Source organism: Marmota monax, unplaced genomic scaffold, assembly GCF_021218885.2.
Source record: "Marmota monax isolate L192 unplaced genomic scaffold, Marmota_monax_Labrador192_F-V1.1 WCK01_AAM20220418_F8-fsc00336, whole genome shotgun sequence".
In the NCBI taxonomy this organism is placed as follows: Eukaryota; Metazoa; Chordata; class Mammalia; order Rodentia; family Sciuridae; genus Marmota; species Marmota monax.
Window position 1 is genome coordinate 1,025,789 of NW_026693839.1, and position 19,488 is coordinate 1,045,276.

Genomic DNA, 19,488 nt, shown 5'->3' on the forward strand with positions numbered 1-19,488 from the left:
GGCTGTCCCCAGCTTGAATGAAGAATCTGGAATGAAACTCACTTGTCTTGCAAGAGATCCTAGTCACCCGAATCACAGAGTATTGCTTGTACGATTAGGTTTCTCTGCCAAGGTCTATGTCAATGTGTGGCTTATCAGCCTATGCACAGAGCACAATATTGGCTATCACAGCATTCTCCAGACCTACACCATAGGCCACTAGCTTATGGCTTTCAGTTGAAATCTGAGAAGTTTTAAAAATACTGATGGCTGGGCCTCACCCCAACAAATTTTGTTTAGTTAACCAGGGCTATGGGCCTGGGAATTAGGGTCTTTGAAAATTTATAGGTGATTCTAATGTGCAGTAAGGTTTGAGAACAACTGCTGTAGGTCAAGGTTCCAAAAATCTGTTTTGAAAAGGTCATAGAGTAGATAATTGTGGTTTTGCAGGCCACAACTATGCCAAAGACAAATAAATAGGAGTACCTGGTTTCTAATAAAACTTTATTTATAAAAATAAGTTATGCTCTGGATTTGGCCAATCATCCATAGTTGGCTGACCCCTGTTAAAATCTTTACTAGTAGTAGTAATAGTTTTTATTTTTTTTAAAAAACAGACTTAAACTTCTAGTCAAAGTAACCTCATCATATGATTTCTATTGCTGTGGTTGGAAATAATTCACATTTAGGAGGCAAGAACATGAAAGTGAAGACCCCAAACTCCTTGGGTCACTATATTCAAATGCCAAAGAAAACTGACTAACTTTTGCCATACTACAAAAAAGGCACTCTCTTGGCTTCCTTTTACACTGGCAATGGGAAAGAAAAAACGAAGGAAAAACCAAATAAATAACAATATCAAAGAAAGAAGAGGTTGAAATTTGCATAAGTTAATTCCAAAACAGTCTTACTCCAAAAGAAATGTATGCACCCAAGACACTTCCAGCAATTGTAGCAAAGCCAGCAGTCATGATGGCATGGAGTTCTGACCTGGTGATATATGGTAAATATGGTCGGACCAGCAGTGGAGAGTCTGTCTGAAGAAAGAGAAGGATAATTGGATTAAATGTGACCTTTAAAATATTAGAGGAGGAGTGTAATCAGCACAACATTTCATTACCTAAATCCGTATTTCTAAGAGTCAGCCTTGAACCAACTCCATCAGCATCACTTGGGAATTGTTAGAAATTCAAATTCTTTGACTTATGGAATCAGAAACTCTGGGGGTAGGGCCAGCAATTTGTGTTTTTAAAAGTCTTCCAAGTAATTATGAGACTTGCTCAAGTTTGAGAATGTCTGGGTCATCTGAGCTCTAGGTCATTGTCATATATGGTCATGGGTAAAGCCTGACATTTGTGAAGCTAGTTATAGGGTGCCTCCATCTAGCATAGACTGGATTCTATGAGGATTAAGGGCTGACCAAGTAACTGCCCAGTGGTCTGGCTCGTGGACTGTGGAATTCTCGTGGTCCGTGACTTTTCACCATTTAGCTTCATCTAGACAGACTCAACCTGTTTCTAAAGACTTCAGGAAAATAAGAGACAGGTGTATTAAAAAAATACCAGCAATTACAAAGAAGGTACCCTTAGGCACTTTTGTAATTGAAACTCAGATGATCCCTCTCTGATGGGTAGAAAGGAACTGGACAGAGTGTAGTTATAAAGACTCAAATCTCATTAAGGAGGGCAGCCTGCCTGCCCTGTAGGGATCTCCATCAATAATAGCTGTGTTTTCAGCATATTAAGTATCAAATTAAGTACTATAGGAGCATGGGTGCAATTTTACACTTTTATCCTTATTATTTCTAATTGTTATATAAGACTGAATGCATTGAGCCTCAGTTTATAGACTAAATAGGAGTCCAAATACGTGAGCCTTCTTATCCTGCAGGTAGTAGCAATCAACTCAAGATGGTGCCCTAATTAGTCCTGAGAGATTTTATGACTGTAATTATTATAATTTCAACTCATAGGGGAAGGAAATATGTTTCATCTATATCCACTAAAGAGCTCCAGGCTGGTGAGCTGGGCTTACCAAGAAGGCTCAGTCTTCCTGGAGAAATTGGAGCAGTAGGAAGCCTGGCATTTGGAGCTGTGTTTCACTGGGTGACTGCATTTTTGCTTCAAGTCCAATTTTTCTGGACAGTGGTTCTGGCCAATATTCACCCTTGGCTTCATTGGTGCATTATTCCATTCTCCCTGAAGCTATATATCCTGAGGGATGAGTAGCTTATTACCATTCCTCACTTTTCCACCTCTTAGGAATACTGCTATTTTGAGGGACATCCTTGGCATCATATTTCTTTGCTTAAATGGATTTCAGGCAAAAGAGCATTTATCCCTGTGATGGATCAAGGAAGTGAAATTTGTAGCCCCAAAGTATATCTTTAATGAGAAGAAAAAAAAACATAAAGGCATTTTATACTCATGCTCAGCAAAGACAGAATGTTGGCCAGTTTGGACAAGTTGAGAATGAGAATTATTCATACAGCTGCATGGTTGTTGGCAAAAGGCCTTTGTTGGTTTTCTTTACTGCCACAGGCATTGCAGTGTAGAATACAAGGCTGTCTTTTACATGTTTACAGCTTTAAGACAGTGGAATCCATTTGAGGAGATGAGCTGCTTGTTTCTGAAGAGTCAACCAGAAACCTCAACAATTCAATGAACTCAGAAAAGACTGTAGAGAGAATTTGTATATGAGAAGCCCTATGCTTTAATAAAATATCTCGACTTTTCTTCACAACTTACAGGAACCCAATTCCATACCAGTATATCTAAACACTTGGGAGGTAACTTTCTTTCCTCTCTTTCTGGAATCTGGACATTGCCAAAATTAAGGGTCCCTTATTTACATCTTTTTTTCCACACTAAAAGAAATGACAATACCATGGTATTTTCCTATTCTGAGTTTCAGAAAGAGACTATCCATTTAGTAGATGTCTTGTATTGCTTGCTTTCTTGGTATTGCAACTTACGTGTCCAACAAATATATTGCCAGCAGCAACTACAGACTCAATAGGAGATGAGCCCATAGTAACAAGCATTATCCATCCGATCTAAAAGGAAGAAAGGGACAAAGTCAGTGATGAGCTATGTCTATATAATAAACTTCAGAGTGGGGTAACGTTTTTGAACTGGAGTAAAATATTGAGGCCTTCAATAATCATGGGCAGGTTGGTGATGGTGATAAATGTATGTATAAACCATCTAGCCCATAGAGCAGGCTGATCAAATCCTCCTGTAAGGGTGGTAAGTCTGAGTCATTGTATAGACTTTTGAACATTAGACAAATGATTTCTACAGATATGCTTTATAAAAGTAATAAGTGATATTTGTTAACACTTATGGTGGGCTTTTCTGCACTCTAGGCACTGTTGTAAGCCCTTGACCTAGGAAATGCATTGAATCTTTACTTTTTGAAGTATGTCCTATATATTATGCCCATTTGACAGAAGTGGAAACCAAAGTACAGAATAGTTGTTTTGTCAAAGAAAGTGGTTTTGTCAACTATTAAATAGTGAGATGTAGTTGAAGTTTGGCTTTTTCTGATTAATTCAAATGAAAGTGTTTTATGGATCCTACTGTGATAATTTGAATCTGAAATGTCCCCCAGAGCCCCATGTGTTAAAGGCTTAGTCTCCAGACTGTATCACTATCAACTGGTGGTGAAAACTTTAAAAGGCCATGCCTGGCGGGAGATCTTAGGTCACTGCCATTGGGAGATATTGTGGAATCTCAGTCATTTCCTTTCCCTTTTCACATTCTGGTCATCAGGTGAGCAGGCATTCCCTGCCCCAAAGCAGCAAGGCAAATCAATCATGGACCAAAACTTCCAAAACTGTGAGCCTAAATAAACCTTTCTTCTATAGAAGTTGATTATCTCAGATATTTATCATAGTAATGGAAAGGTGACTAATAAACCTTTCAACCAGTGACCATGATACCTATCTCAGGATGCAGACTTCTTGTTAAATTCTATTTCCTTTTTTTCCACTTAGCTATATGAGTACGGTAATTCTTTTTTAAAAAACATTTACTTTTTGATATTATTTATTAGCATGGGAAATGGCTACATTGAATAGTGGTTGGAAAAGCAAGATGTAAAATGATGTATAATTTCATTGTCAGTTATATATAACATTATCTACATGCATTTATGATACAATAAAGACTTTTATGATCATTTTTTAACATATTTGTATTTGTTTTTAAGGCTTTCTCTCTCTTTCTCTGTAAGATTATTTCACACAAGCACTATATACTTTCTTCTTATTTTTAAAAATTGCTTTATTTTGGTTCTGGTGAATGAACTCATGACCTTGTTATGCTAAGCAGGGTTTCTACCATTGACCTTTTTTTCTCCTTTAAAAAAGCAGTTATTCCTGTGCATTTTCCAAAGATTCTAAGCAGATACATATTATCATCAAATAATATTATTATCAGAATTTTAAAAATTTGGATTCTAAATGTGAGTGCAGTAATTCTGAATATATAAACCAATAATCAGGAAATTATGAGTACTGGAGCTCACTGTGATTGCAAATTCTGCTGGTATTCTTATTCTTTCTTTCTCTCTTTCTCCTGTCTTTTCTCTTTCTGGTTGTATATTTTGATTTATTTACAGGAATCAAAGGAAGGCTGTGGTTGTCCCTCAAGCCCTGTGTGCATTGGTCTGCTTCCATGTGCATCCAAACTAGCTTACAAATATCTAGTTTTCTGATCTGACATGAGAGTAGAACTCAATTGCTGGAGCAGCAAGAATGAGTTTAACTCTTACATTTTAAAAAAAAAGTGTGCTTATAAAACTCCCCCACCCCCAGAGTGAAAAGCACTTCGCTTTCCTGCTTTAATTTCTCTAGCAACTCTAAGATGAGGCATACCTACTCTGGTAACTTTCTAAAGACAAGTTGTCAGTATGTATGAGGCCTAGTGTAGGTAACTGTGAGGAGGGATTAACACCACGTCCCCCTGGCAGGTATTTGACCTCAATTGCTTGGTTAAAGACGTAACTGCTATGGTTTCATGGAGTTATCCAGTGGGTTGTAAATCAAAGCCCTATTAGAAGACCCTGAGATAAAATTCCCCTTAGGGCACGTGCAGGATTTGGCGTTTCAATGTAATAACTTTGGTGATGGAGGTGAATATTTGTAGGAAGAGAAAGGCACTTTAGAAATGCCTGGATAAAAGGCATTTAAGATTTTGTACCTGAAATAATCAACTCTGCACCTGTCACCTTGTATGTCCCAATCCCAGTACCTTTCTGATGATCCACTGCATCAATCCCATGTAGTAGAACATGGACGTCACAGTGCTGAAGAAAATCACAATTGGCAAGACCTGGGGATGGGGGAACAGAGTTAGTTATGGGTCAGTGGTGACCCCAATAATATTGCAGGTTTACTATTAGGTCTCCTCTCTGCCTCCTGTCTCCATCAGAGACACCATAACAATGCTGGAAATGCCTCTTGAACTGACAACCCTTTTACCAGGCAGCTTCCCTCTCTAAGTCCCTTATTCTAATTTCTTCTAGATAGGCTTGAGTGTCAAATTGATTTGACTATGTCCCCTGAAAGTTCAGGTGTTGGAAACTTAATACCCAGATTCATATGTTAATGGCACTTGGAGGTGAGGTTTTGGGAAATAATTAGGATTAGATGAGGGCGTGAAGGTGGGGCCCCCATAGTGGCAGTAGTGGCTTTATTAGAAGAGAAAAGAGATCTGAGAGAGTTCACTTGCTCTAGCTCACCATCTGATGCCTTCTGCCATGTTATGAAGACCAAGAAGGTCCTGATCAATGCCAGCTTGTTGGAATTAGACTGACCCACCTTAAATTTGTACTCTAAATAAACCTTAATTCTTTATAATAATTATCCAGTTTCAGATATTGTTGTAACAGAAGAAAGAAGGCTCAACAAGTATATTTCATAGAAAATGTGACCTCTCCCCTTCTTATTTTATTTTATTTTTAGTTTTAGGTGGACACAATATCTTTATTTTATTTTTATGTGATGCTGAGGATCAAACCCAGTGCCTCATGCACGCCAGGTGAGCACTCTACCACTGAGCCACAACCTCAGCTCCGACCTACCCCCTTCTATGATGAGGTTTTCTTAGAGAAAAAAATACTATTTGGGCGGGGGAATTTTGATAGCTAGAGCCACAAACTGAAGGCCACTGGAAAATATTCTCATTGTCCTGATATTAAAAAGACATGAGCTTCATCCCTAATTAGCAGAGTAACCTGGGTCAAGATGAATCGTGAGGCACTTCAGATCCTTATTTGTAGCAGCTGTGCGGTTCAGATAATTCATGGTTGATACTTACACACAGTGCCTCCCATGGAGTATGCATTAATTCTTTTAGCTTTAGAAATAAAAATTATTTTACCTATAGATTTTTGAATCACTAAAGTGTCGACATTTTGAAGACCAGGTTAGTCCTGTGTTAAAGAAGGATGTAACTGGCTAGATCCTATTTCTCTGTTGCTCTTTTGGAACCTGCAGCCTGTGTTTCTACAGGGAGCAGTTTCCACCTACATAGACCACACACAGCTGTGGGCCAGGTCTCTACTCAGCCCCACTCCACCTCAACAATTCCCCACTATTCCCCCAGCTAAATGGCCAGATGATCTGCTACCAGAGACACAGAATGACCAAGGACAATTTGTACAAGATCTAATTTAGAAAAAATCTATTAATAATATATACTAAAAGACATTTTGTGCCAGTATCAGAGCTCACTATGAGCCTCTTATTAGTTTTAATGGGTAGGCAGAACTTTCCTGAAAGCCTGAAGGAGTTAAAGGGGCTCATCCAGGGATTCTGAGTTGGCAGGAAAGCAGAAAGGCCACTGCCCTGGGGCAAGAGAGGAAAAGACAAGGTCTGAAGCACCCTTATTATCTGTATAGCAAGTTACTCCTTCCTGTGGTTTTATTCTTTTTCCAAATCTCAATTCACTTCACGATATAAGCATCTTTCTATCTCACTCTATAAATGCTTGACCCTTCTCAGATAAGGCTTAGTTATCTCAACACCAGAGCATCATATCAGCAGCTTTAGAAAAGATTCAGACCTTGATCTGATCATTGTACATTTATACATGTATTAAAATGTCACACCCCATGAATATGGAAAATTATTATGTGTCAATAAAAAATTAGAAGTAGGGCTGGGGAAATAGCTCAGTTGGTAGAGTGCTTGCCTCGCATGCACAAGGCCCTGGGTTCAATCCCCAGCACCACCAAAAAATTAATAAATAAAATAAATAAAAATTAAAAGTATATTTTAAAAATCCAGTGTGGGGTGCAGTGGCATACACCTATAATCCCAGCTACTCAGGAGGCTGAGTCAAGAAGATGGCAAGTTCAAAGCCAGCCTCAGCAACTTATTAAGGCCTTAAGCAACTAGTGAGATCCTATTTCAAAATAAAAATGAAAAGGACTGGAGATGTACTCAGTGGTTAAGTGGTTAAGTGCCCCTGAGTTCAATCCTGGGTAAAAAAAAAAAAAAAAAAAAAAAAAAAAAAAGATCCAGCATAAAAATTTGCCTAGCTGAAGCTGGAGTAATTTAGAGGAAAATTTGGAATCTCTAAGAGAGAAAATGTATGAACATTAACACCACAAGAGAGAAAGCTGAAGAAAAGCCCAAATATAGATTTCTCACTCAGTATTTGCAGGGACTTGCCAGAAGAGGGTGAATTTTCTGGTGCTTGAGGGAACCCCAAGAGGGAATTTACTGTGGGGAACTGACTGTGCCTAGGCAGAGGCCAGGTTGCCTCTCTGTTGATTAGCAGAAGGCTCATCCATCAAGATTGCTTCAGCAAAGGTTGTACAGAAGGAAAGATGAAAAAGGTGTAGCCTGGGGATGGCTCTGGAAGAACATGGGTTAATGTGCTTGAGCAGCTGTCCCCAACTGCCTGGGACTGAGGAGTGCAGAGTGCAGAACTATTACCTGGAAGCCATTGGGGGCCATATGCCCATTCATTGCCGAGTGCATAAAGTTCTTTCTCCTGAATCTGAAGTTCAAGATACTATCACCCCATAGGATTCTTCATAAATACCTCAGCCAAGACCACCCCCCCAACTCCCAACATTTGTATATTTGTGACTTCCTCTGGATATTTCCCTTAATGCTATACAGAAGTAACCTGGTGAAATGTGTGCAATCCTCTGACTTCAGATAACACTGCAAATGCAAAAGGCTGGTGATGTGTTGCATACCTAAAACAAGCCCAGCAATTATATACCTGGTGTTTGGTCAGATTGTTCAGATAGAACATCTACAAAGATTGAGAAGCTACTGACAAGAGAGGGATTGCATGGAAAAAGTTTGGATTTACCTTAAATGCAAAGAAGTGGTCTGTGTATTTTTCACCAAAGACAAATCTAGCACCAGCGACAGTGTAATCCAGAAAAATCTGATTTGAGAAAGAAAAAGAGATCATTAAAACCACTGAAATGTTTGTTACAAGCCATCGTAGCACTAGGCTCTGCAGAGGATGAGAACCATGTCCAATGAATGGCATAGAGCTGTATTTTTAAATTATGTCTGCATAAAGATTTTCTGTCATGTCTGACATTAAGTCTGACTCTAGGATGCTAAAGAACAAGCTGAGTGTGGTAATTTGCTCTAGCAAGCCAGAGATAGTACACAGGTGCCACTTGTTACTACTGGATGCAAAGGAAGCTCATTTCTCTGTTTAGAAACCAGCTTATAAGGGTGACATCCCTATGGGCAAGGTGATGGGGGAACAGGGATAGGGGATGGATGCAGTAGAGAATATAGGTAAGGACAGCAGTAATCATAATTAACTAGACAGATTAATGTATTCCACACAAACAGGTATTTGTCTGATTCACACTATGGAATTAAAATCTGGGTCAAATATTACAGACTTATAAACCTATTTCTGAGATGCCTCAAGGATTACATCCAAATGTTAAAAGCATCTTAAATGTAAAGTATTCTTTTGAAACACTTACCTGAATTTGTGTGCCCAACCAATTGAAAGCAATATATCCAGAATTAGACCTTAGAATGAACAGTCCAAGAAGAAATTGTAACCCAATTCCCCAAAAGACAGGTCTCCAGTAAACCTATGCAGAATGACAGAGATATTATCTTATTAGAAAGTTAATGCTGACGTTAGCATAAACATCAAAAGAATCACTGATTTCTTCTTTGGGAGGCCTGAGGAGCCATGAGCAGAGGGTCTTTTGATAGAAACATAGCTTCAAAAGCTTAAGATTGCATTTCCTCTCCTTAAACCTGGGTTTCAAGTCTTTAGTGCTGGTGAATAACCACTAAGTTCTGATAAGTAACTTAGACACAAAGAGTAGTCTAAGAAGTGTCATTAAAGGAGGAAGGACCTGGCTGTTCTAGTCTTACTGTAAGTATTAGACAAATATAATTACTTCTCCTGCCTGGAAAATTGAAAGGCAGAACATGATTTCTCAGTGTGTCTGAGGCTTGTAGATCTGACAATTTTATAAGTGAATTAAATGAAATTCTACCCTATTGAGGGGCTCTTGTTTCACTATAAAAGGAACCAATGACCTGTAATGCAGATGCAGGATGTACACCAGAAATGGGCAATCATCTATTTTCATTTTTTGATGGGGAAATGAGGTCTGAAAAGACCTATGGGAGCAAAGGCCCAGTCAGTGGAGATGCTTACCCAAACAGGGCAAGTGATTTGGATCATATCAGGTGAATTTGGCCTCAGATTAATGCTTTTTCCTCGGGTCAGTCTTTTAGTCAGAAAATTCTTCCAGGGCTTGCCATCATGATTCATATGTGAGAGCTTCTAGGTCTCAGAATTCTTGCCCATTTCATGAGTTACAGGCTGACAGACAAGGATGAGGATTGGATTCAATTGGGGGAAAAACTGTATAAGGACAATTTTTTTTTTTTTGGAGTATAAAAGCCTGAATTGCAAATGGAACATTGATAAAGTGCAGGATCAAGTACAAACTATTAAGTAATTTGTATTCTTGGAAAACTGAGATCAAAATGAATGTGATTTTCTCCGTATGTATGTTGGATAGAGGCAGGGTGTACATGAGTAGAAATAGGATTTGACAAGGAGAGAATGTCCCACTGGTTGTGTAACTGGAAATTACTGAGAATGGATTGAGATAGTAATAGATAGTACTTTGAAAGTTCCAGAAGGAGAGCAATTTAACCACTTAAATTACAGAAAATTAAGAAAAATATTGAATAGATAAATACTTTTATGATCATTATTTTGATCATATTTTTCACCTGGGTAGGGAAAACAAAACAAAACAAAAAGTCCAACCAATTTCATACTTACTCTGGTTGGGTACTTGGAAAATATAAACAACAGGATAATGTACATTATGAGTCCACCAAAGGACACCAGCTGCTGTTGGCCCAATTTGGCGGTGTCGAGGATCAGCCAGAAGATAATTCCTAGGATCAATAAGCTCCAAATCACCCTAAGAAAACAAAAGTTAGGCGTTGGGATCATTTGTTGTGCTAACTTGAGGCTTAAACTAACATATTTAAAAATGCAGACAAAGGTAACATACCCCGGCACCAGGAAGCTACACTTTCACATATCGTATCAGAGTCTTTTTGGTTGTGGCTAAAATGGCAAACAGCCCCAAAATTAAACAGTGTGCCCCCCTCATTCTGCAACTCAGGCCCTTTACCAGCTCACAGATACACAAAGAGATCAGAGAGAAGAAAGGACATTTGGAGAGGAAGGTCTGGCTATTTCTTTAAGATAGCTATCCGGATTCTCTCTACCTTGTCTTTGGGGATAGGTAAGATGTTAGCTTTGTCCCTTTAATGGAGAATTTGAAAGGTGTCCTCTGCAGCTGGGGGGGGCCTCAACAGAGCTAAATTGGATATTAGGCTGGGTTCTGACTCCCTGGGGAGTCTAATGGGCATGACAAGGCTGATTCATTGCTTTGATGGCAGAACCAGAAAGGCTGTTTGCTATGTTGGGACTGCACAATCCTGATTTATTAGGCCAAGGATGTATGAAGTTTCTTGTTAGAATCCTTGGGGGGTCTCTATGGAGAGAGAGGTCCTGGCAACAACCCAGTAGGGCCACCTGGAAGGAGAGGAGATCCTCTAAAGAAAAGTTGAAGGAAAAGCCTATAGTGGTCACTGAAGGAAGTGCGTCCTAGAGGAGAGTGGGCTTTGGCAATTCATAAGGCCCTTCCTCCAAGGAGGAGGGTCTCCTGCCCAGAGCAGGAAGCCACCTCCCTGAGTTGGAACTGTCCTGGCCTGATCCCTAGATTTGAGGTTGGTAGAGAAGCAGAAAACAAGGAGAAAAGAGAAACACAAGCCAAATCTGGGATGGTAAGATAGAATCTTGGCTGCCTTCCTAGTTTTCATTATTGTATGGGCTGGGACAGCTTCATATTAAAAATACTTCTGGGGTTGGGATTGTGGCTTAGCGGTAGAGTGCTCGCCTGGCATGTGCAAGGCCCTGGGTTCAATCCTCAGAACCACGTAAAAATAAGTAAATTTAAAATAAAAAGGTATTGTGTCCAACTACAACTAAAAAATAAATATTAAAAAAATACTTCTGTAACCATTGGATTATTAACTAAGAGTGGGCAAAAGGGTCATGAGGTTTTGGCATTTAATACAAAATATGGGATAGATAGTTCCAATTGAATAAAATGGAAAGAATGATGGATGAAAAAATTGTTGTATTTTGGTTGCAATCTGTAGGTCATGATTTTAACATGTTGGTTAGACAAAAAGTCAGAAAATAGTTGTCCTTGATATCAAGGCAATTTTTAAAACCCCAATTTTTAGGTAGCAAAAGCCAATGAAAGACATTAGAGAAAATGAAAGCCTAATTGAAAAATTATTGGAAGTGTAATAAGGAAATGTAAATAGAGAGATACCAGTTGATCTAAATTAACAAGAAATAGATTAAAAAAGAAAGGTTTATGCTTATCATAACATTTACAGTAGCAAAAAATTTCTGGATGTAGTAGTGCATGCCTATAATCCCAGTGACTCAAAGGCTGAGGCAGAGGGATCACAAGTTTGATCACTAAGCCTTGGCAACTACTTGGCAATATACTCTGGTAGATTCAGTACGTGAGCTATTATCAGAATATTAAAAAATTAAATGAGCTGTGGATGGAACTCTGTGGTAGAGCACCAGAGCATCCCCTGGGTTCAATCCCCAGTAAATAAGATAAATAAGTTGTATTAGGAATATGTATAACTTGTGGGGCTGGGGCCTTAGCTCAGTGTGTACAAAGCCCTGGGTTCCATCTCTAGTGCCACAAAAGCAAATAAGGAAACAAACATCCGCCACCCCCAAAAATAACTTGCATAAGAAAATGGTGTGACAGGGGTGTAGTTCAGTGGAAGAGCACCTGCCTATTATGTACAAGACCCTGGGTTTGATTCCCAATACTGCAAACAAAACAAAACAAACAAAAACCTATATTCGTCATTTTGTATTTAAGAATAAAATCTTTAAACAGGTACTGAGATTAGATTTCATGTTGCTGTTCCTTGACTGGTGCCAGGACAGATCTTACTAATTGACCCTGAGGCCATGCTATTGAAAAGTGCTAGGAAGACCTAATGCCATTGGTGCAATGACTAAAACCTGTGCTATCTTATACTCTTAACTACTTTTTGATATGTAGGTTTCTCTAATGCAGTACTTGAAAGATTATTAAATTAAGGTTTTTTGGGCCACATTTTGTCATTCAGTATAACTTGAAATTAAGGCTACTGATTGTAGGGATGCTTGAACACATTTCAAATGAGTTATCACCTCATCTAGGCCTTGATTTCCTATTTGTAAAATGAAGGCGTCATAATGGATTGCTCCCAAGGTTTGTTTCTAGCTTCAATATCCCATAAATGAGGAAGAAATTTTAGAACAAATTTTTGGAACTGTGTTGAAAAAGAATAATATCTCTCTCAATTGCAATAAGAGAAGCAATTGCATTTACCACTTCAGCCAGAACCAGTGGCTGTTCAGCAGCATTCTGCCTGGGGATATGATCTCATCAATTCGATGTTCATATTTGGCCATCAAGTGATCCCAGACAACGAAGAAGATGGCAGCCACGGTGATCCCAAAAAGAGGAAGCGCTCTGTGAAAATTCAGCACACAGGCTGCAATCACCAAAGCCAGGTAACCTGTACAGGAGGCAAACACAGACTATGACCATCACTGAAGCCAGCTGGGCCCCAGCCTCCAGCCTTAATCTGGCGAAGGGGAGGTTTAATCAAGAACCCATTGAATGCAGGGTGCTTTAACGTGGGTACTGGCTCCTCTGGGGGAGGTTATTATTAACTTATTTATTTCAAAACAAATCCCTACTATTCGCACCATGAAGACTAGGAGGAAATGTGGCAGGGGCTTCCTCTTCCCTTTTGCCCTTCTACCTGTCCCTAATCCTTTGGCTAAAGAGAAGCTCTACCTAGATGTTAGCCAACTCCCTCATTGAAGAGGACTGTCCAGACTGCAGCCTCACTGCTTCCTTCCCTCCCACAAAAACCCCTGGTGCCCAGAAACCAAGAAAGATACAACCTTGAGGACCTAGGCCTTCTGGTTTCCTCAGGGCTGGCCTTGAATAAACCTGATTTCTTTCTGCCAACACTCATCTCTCCAATATTAGTACCCAGCGAGAGGCAGCCCAGATACTTGATTCTGGTCATAGGAAGGGTATTATTTATTTTCTTACAGACTTTAATTCTTGAATCCTGATGCTCAACGATTTAGCTTTTCTCTTTTTACTCTCCCCCCGCCCCCATTCAGACTCAGTAGGTGAGCTACCATCAGAAAAAGTTTAAGTATTAAAGCAACACTGGACTGAGAGGTATTGGTTTTCTAGGTTTGCAGCTTAGAATTGGCCTAAGCTTGAGTAGGGAAATAAACCTACCTACCAACAATCTCTAAGTGCTACAGTATTTCTAAGGAAAAGAGTGGGAGCAATGACTAGAGCAGGCTTTTGAAGAAGCAGATTCTCAGATAAGAATAAGGTCCCTGTTTTTGAAGGTCAGCAAGCTACAGTCTGCTGGTCTGCTCCTTGTTTTTGTAGGTGGCAAGTACAAATACATTGTTTGCTTGTATTGTAGTCTATACATAAAGTTTTATTGAAACAGAGCTATGTTTGTTTAAATATTATCTGCCTGTTTTTATTTATTTTTAACCACAATGGCAGAGTTGCATTGTTTTGATAGTATGTATAATATATCACCAAGCCTAAAGTACAACCTGCTAAAGGGAAAGATTATCAACTCTGCTGTTTCCTGTTTCAGCTCTCTGAGAACCAGTGACACTTGTGACACTGGTGGTACAGCAATCTTGGATTAATGTCTATAGTTTTGAGTGGGATCATTTACATTTTGTAGACAGAGTGTTCTTATTTATTTATTTATTTATTTATTGGTACTTGGAATTGAACTCAGGGTGCTCTACTCCTGAGCTATATCTCCAGCATTTTTACTTTTTATTTTGAGCCTTGCTTGACCTTGTTATTTTGCTTGCTAGAATTGCAGGTGCGTGCCACTGCCCCAGCAGGAGTGTTCTTTAAAATGGGATATGGAGGGAGTAAAAGCAGGAGATATTCTGGTTCTACCTTCAGGCAAGAGGAGTGGGCTAGCTGGCTCCAGGCTCTACATCCTGTATTCACCTGCTGCAAGTAGGTTTTTGTTTTGTGACCATCACTGTGTCTGCCAGTTACTCCAGTTTTTCCAGATTTGCATTAACCAATGCACCTCTCCAAATCCATATCACAATGACAAAGTCTTTGTGAGCCCCCAGAGCAGGGTAGGTGCTAAAGTTTGAATGTTTTCCCTAAAGTTAACAACTTAATGCCCAAATTCATATGTTAATAGTTAGGATTAGATGATGTCTGATGGTGGGGCCCCCTTGTGACATTAGTGGTTTTATAAAAAGAAGAACAGAGAACCAGGCTAGCATGCATACTCTGTGTCAAATTAGGGTTCCTTTTGCCACATTATGCTGCACAAAGAAGGTCCTTGCCAATGTTAGTATCTTGACACTGGACTTCAAGCCTCTGGAACTGTGAGCTAAATACACCTCTATTCTTTATAAATGACCTATTCTATTGTATAAAATGGTATTTCTATTGCTTTTTGGTATTTACCTGCCAGTAAAATGCCCCAAACGATGTATCGAATAGTGGTTTTGTGTTTTTTATAAAAATCATAAACTGTATCGTACTTCCTTTCCAAATACCTGGAACACAAAAGCAAAAAGGCAGAGAGAAGTAAACATGAAATAAACCATGATGCTAAGGCTAGATTAATCTTTATAAAGCAAGCAAGAAAACAACAAACATTCACAAGGCATATGTCTTACAAAATAGAAATGGGAAATTTATTTCATTTTAGACGAAAATCAGCCATGGGTTGGATTAATCTTCACAGAATTGAGTGTGCCAAACCCTGAGGAATTAGATGTGGAAAACATGTTCCTGGGAACAGAGCAGGGAAGATGAGTAACTAACTAAAAGCTGAGATACCCCATATTTCACTGCAGAATTGTTGCCACCACAGTAACATATATTCATGAGAACTCTGTGCAACTTAATCTTGTACCAAAGACAGCTTAGTAATAAATCATTTGTAAGTAATAGCAGCACAATTTCTTTTAAAAGCTTCATGTAACAATTGTACCACACTTTTTTTGCAAAAAATTTTCACATAAAATCTGAAGATTATGTGGTGAAATATGGTAAATCATGAGAGTCCTTCTGAATAGGAAGTATCAGAATAGATCAGTCATAATGATGGGTATTATTTCATGTTCCTCTCATTGTTATGTATGTGTGAATATGAGTACTGAGCATTAGAAATGCCTTGGAAGATCTTGGGTGAATAAAAGTAGAATAAAGACCATGTTTTTCATGATCTATTTTAGGAAAAGCTAATAATATCCATCCTCAGTTGTGGATATGGTGTTTTTTAAAAAAAGAATCAGTGACAGAAAGTGACATTTAATAGGGTACATCTGTCTGTTGTAGGTTGACTTTATTTTTAATTGTAGGGGATGTGTGTTGTTCATTATAGCAACCTGACTCCACAGAGCAGAGTGGTTGGAGAAACACACTTATGTTATTTTGTTTATCTAGGTTGAATAATTTCCAAATGCCTGGTGGTTATTTCAGTACCAATAACACAGTGAAACTTGAGTATATCTGACCATGAGAATTTCTCAGCCCCTTCTGGGTCAAAATCTCATTAAGTAAAATAAAGGATGAAATTCAGCTCAGTTTTTAGTGGTTAATATTCTTGATGGTTTATATGTGACAAGACTTTCCAACCCTAATTCTGACTGATTCCATTATACCTTCGTATATATAAAAATCATATTCCTCAAACCCAGCAAGGTGGCACATCCCTGTAATTCCAGCAACTCAGGAGACTGAGACAAGAGGATCATAATTTTGAGACCCATCTCAGCAACTTAGAGAGACCCTCAGCAACTTAGCAAGACAATTTTTCAAAATAAACAATTAAAAGGGATGGGATGTAGCTCATGGTAAAGTGCCCCTGGGTTTAATTCCCATTATAGGGAAAAATATTCTTTCAGAGATGTAGAATTTTAAATCAAATTTATGTGGGATTTCCAAAATGGATAAATATTATAGTGTTATCATAAGAGTACCAGACAATCTTGGACTAGGGATCAAAGGCTGAAATTCCAAGTTAGTTCTGTTTTTCTCTGGCTTATTGACCTTAGGTAGGTCACTTCTCTGAGCTTTTTTCCTGGTCCCAAAATTAAAGGTAATAATCTTGCCTCTCCTACATTATGGTAGGAAACTTGGGATACAAGGTAAGAGCAACAGTTGTTGAGATTTAAAGTGGATTGAGTTTTGAGAAATCAATTGTTATTGATTGACATTGAGAAGATAAATTAACTACTTTTGTATGGACTAGAGCGATTAGTTGGTAATTTGCACCTTTAATTAGAAGACTTTCCTGGGTGAATTTAAATCTAGATATTGGGTTCCCAGAACATCAGCCCTCTGAATTGACTAACTCGATCCTCCTAGAGCTCCATTAATTTTTCTGAAAATGGTGTTGGGTGGGTGGAGATGGGAGTGGTGACAGTTTCTAATAAATCATAACAAGTGTTAAAATTTAGAAGGGGATAAAACAAAGGGACTTATACAAATAGGAGCCCAGGCATCATTATTCCCTGGTTTAAACACTCTACCCTTTCTGATGTGTGTCCTGGTCATCCTCCATGTCTTCTTCTTCTTCTTTCCTTAGAGAATCCTGCTCAATGTTGACCAGCTCTTCACCCTGGAAATCATTAGAGCTGAGATGAAATTAAAAAAAAAATACTAGGCATTATGGACTGTGTCTCCTTTGCTCAGAATTGTGACCAAGAATTTCCAATAGGTCTTTTTAAATTTTTATGCAAGAAAATGGCTCCTATTATCTACTGCATAGACATTTTTTCCTCCTATAATTATGAGAAATTCAGGATCACACTTATCTCTCCCTTTTCTCCCAGAGGAGCCGTTGGCATTCTTTCCTTATGGGAACAGGCTCATCTTTCTGCTTTTTCTCCTGTCTCTACTGTAATTATTCAACACCAGTTCTGTTTTCAAGCAAGTGTTAAATGAAGTTTAATACCAGAGGCTGCATAAATCTCCCTTTATACTATACCAGCTCCAGTTTCCAAAGGACTGAGACCAAAACTACTTTTAGTTTTCTGGCAAGCTCACTGCTTGGTCTGCAGAGGTGAATCCTAGCTCAGCATCTTCAAGAGATGACAAACCAATGTTCCCTTGGGACATAACATCCTTCTATCATTTGGGTTGAAGGGGAATATTAATATTTCCCTTACCCAGCAAGGCCTGCTCTAATTAGTGGAATGCAGTATATATTTGAGCCATCTTTCGTGGACACTCTTTCTAGGTACAGTCTGAGCTCTCAAATATCCACAAACCATCTTATTCCCAGGAAGGCACAGAAGGTTTTTTCCCCTTTCCCATTCTGCAATAATGTCTCATCTGATAGGTCTGGCTGTTGTAACCAACAGCATGGAAGCTTGCGGTGAGGGGTATACAGATGTGGAAACAATTTTGAACATGCACCAAGAGATAGGGTGTCAAATTTCAGCTTTTGTCATGTGTTATAACCATTGTGGCCTCTGATTCTCTGTACTTTATATTATAAATTGTTAGCATGCTTCTTAAAAGAATGAATCTTCAATGATCACATAGCTCTGCTGGGCGAGGTGATGCAAACCTATAATCCCAGTGACCTTGGAGGCTAGTGCAGGATCACAAGTTCAAGGCAGACCTGGGTAACTTAAACCCTGTCTCAAAATTAAAAACAAAAACAAAACGGAATGAGGTTGCAGCTTAGTAGTAGAGTATCTCTGGGTTCAGGCCCCAGGACTATAAAGAAAGAAAGAAAAAGGTCCCATCAGTCCTCTAATGCCAAATTCTGCTATACTTCTGATTCAGATTACCTCATTTTCTGGGATGGCTAACAATTGTCAGATGGTTGTTATTTTCTTGCAGTGACAGTGTCCCAAGTTATCTACTCTTTATGCAAAGCCCAGCATTAGTATCCTTTTCTCTTTTTTCAATACTTTCTTATCTTTTTAAAAACACAACACCAAAACCCCCTTGACCCCTACAATCATAGGGCATCTGCCCTGCACCTTCCCTACCTGCAAAGAGTTGTCCCTTCCCTGTCTGGCCACTGCAAAGTGTTGCCTTTACTTTTCATGACCACTTCCCTACTTCCTGTTCACTGCAGAACCACTGTGATTATGTTTCTACTGACCAGCTTCTGCCAAAGTCAAATAGGGCCCACTTTGCCAAATCCAGTAGCTATTCCTCAGTCTTCACATTTCTGATTATAGTTGTAAAATGGATAAATAAATTTTTTTTTAAAGTAGACTTTTTAGAGTAGTTTTAGGTTCATGGCAAAACTGAGGTGAAAGTACAGAGATTTTCCATATATCCTCACACAGCCTCTAGACTATAACATCCTGCACCACAAGTGTATATTTGTTACAACTAATGAAGCAGCATTGACACATCGTTGTCACCCAAAGTCCACAGTTTACATTTAAATGCACTTTTATCGTTGTGCAACTAACATATACTCACCATGGTAGCTTCGTGCAGAATTGCTTCATTGCTCTAAAAATGCTCCTGTTCATCCTTCTCTTCTCCCCAACTCCTATAAACCATTAATCTTTTTACTCTCTCCATAGTTTTGTCTTTTCTAGAATGCCTTATATTTAGGATGGTACAGTATGTGGCCATTTCAGATTGGCTTCCTTCACCAGTACCATGCATTTAAGATCCCTCCAGTTCTCTTCATAGTTTGATAGTTTTTTCTTGTGCTGAAAAACATTTTGTTGTCTCAATGTACCACATTTATTTATCCTTTCCTACTGAAGGACGTCTGCTTCCATGTTTTGGCAATTATGAATAAAGCTGTTATAAATGTCTGTGTGCAAGTTTTTATGTGGACTTAAGTAGTTTTCTTTT

General features: G+C 38.8%; 1 protein-coding gene across 1 annotated transcript in view; it reads right to left on the reverse strand.

The window, feature by feature from the left end:
• Nucleotides 1–19,457, reverse strand: part of Slc28a3 (solute carrier family 28 member 3) — a 32,875-nt gene extending 13,418 nt beyond the window's left edge. Inside the window, exons 1-10 of the mRNA XM_046462420.2 lie at nucleotides 19,102–19,457; nucleotides 17,184–17,272; nucleotides 15,109–15,200; nucleotides 12,943–13,132; nucleotides 10,293–10,437; nucleotides 8,959–9,072; nucleotides 8,316–8,393; nucleotides 5,235–5,315; nucleotides 2,954–3,034; nucleotides 891–1,016 (exon numbers count right to left, since the gene is read on the reverse strand). Of these exons, the coding sequence (XP_046318376.2) occupies nucleotides 891–1,016; nucleotides 2,954–3,034; nucleotides 5,235–5,315; nucleotides 8,316–8,393; nucleotides 8,959–9,072; nucleotides 10,293–10,437; nucleotides 12,943–13,132; nucleotides 15,109–15,200; nucleotides 17,184–17,272; nucleotides 19,102–19,104 (999 nt within the window). The 5' untranslated portion in view covers nucleotides 19,105–19,457. The remainder of the gene's footprint in view (nucleotides 1–890; nucleotides 1,017–2,953; nucleotides 3,035–5,234; nucleotides 5,316–8,315; nucleotides 8,394–8,958; nucleotides 9,073–10,292; nucleotides 10,438–12,942; nucleotides 13,133–15,108; nucleotides 15,201–17,183; nucleotides 17,273–19,101) is intronic.
• Between the last annotated feature and the right edge of the window lie 31 nt (nucleotides 19,458–19,488).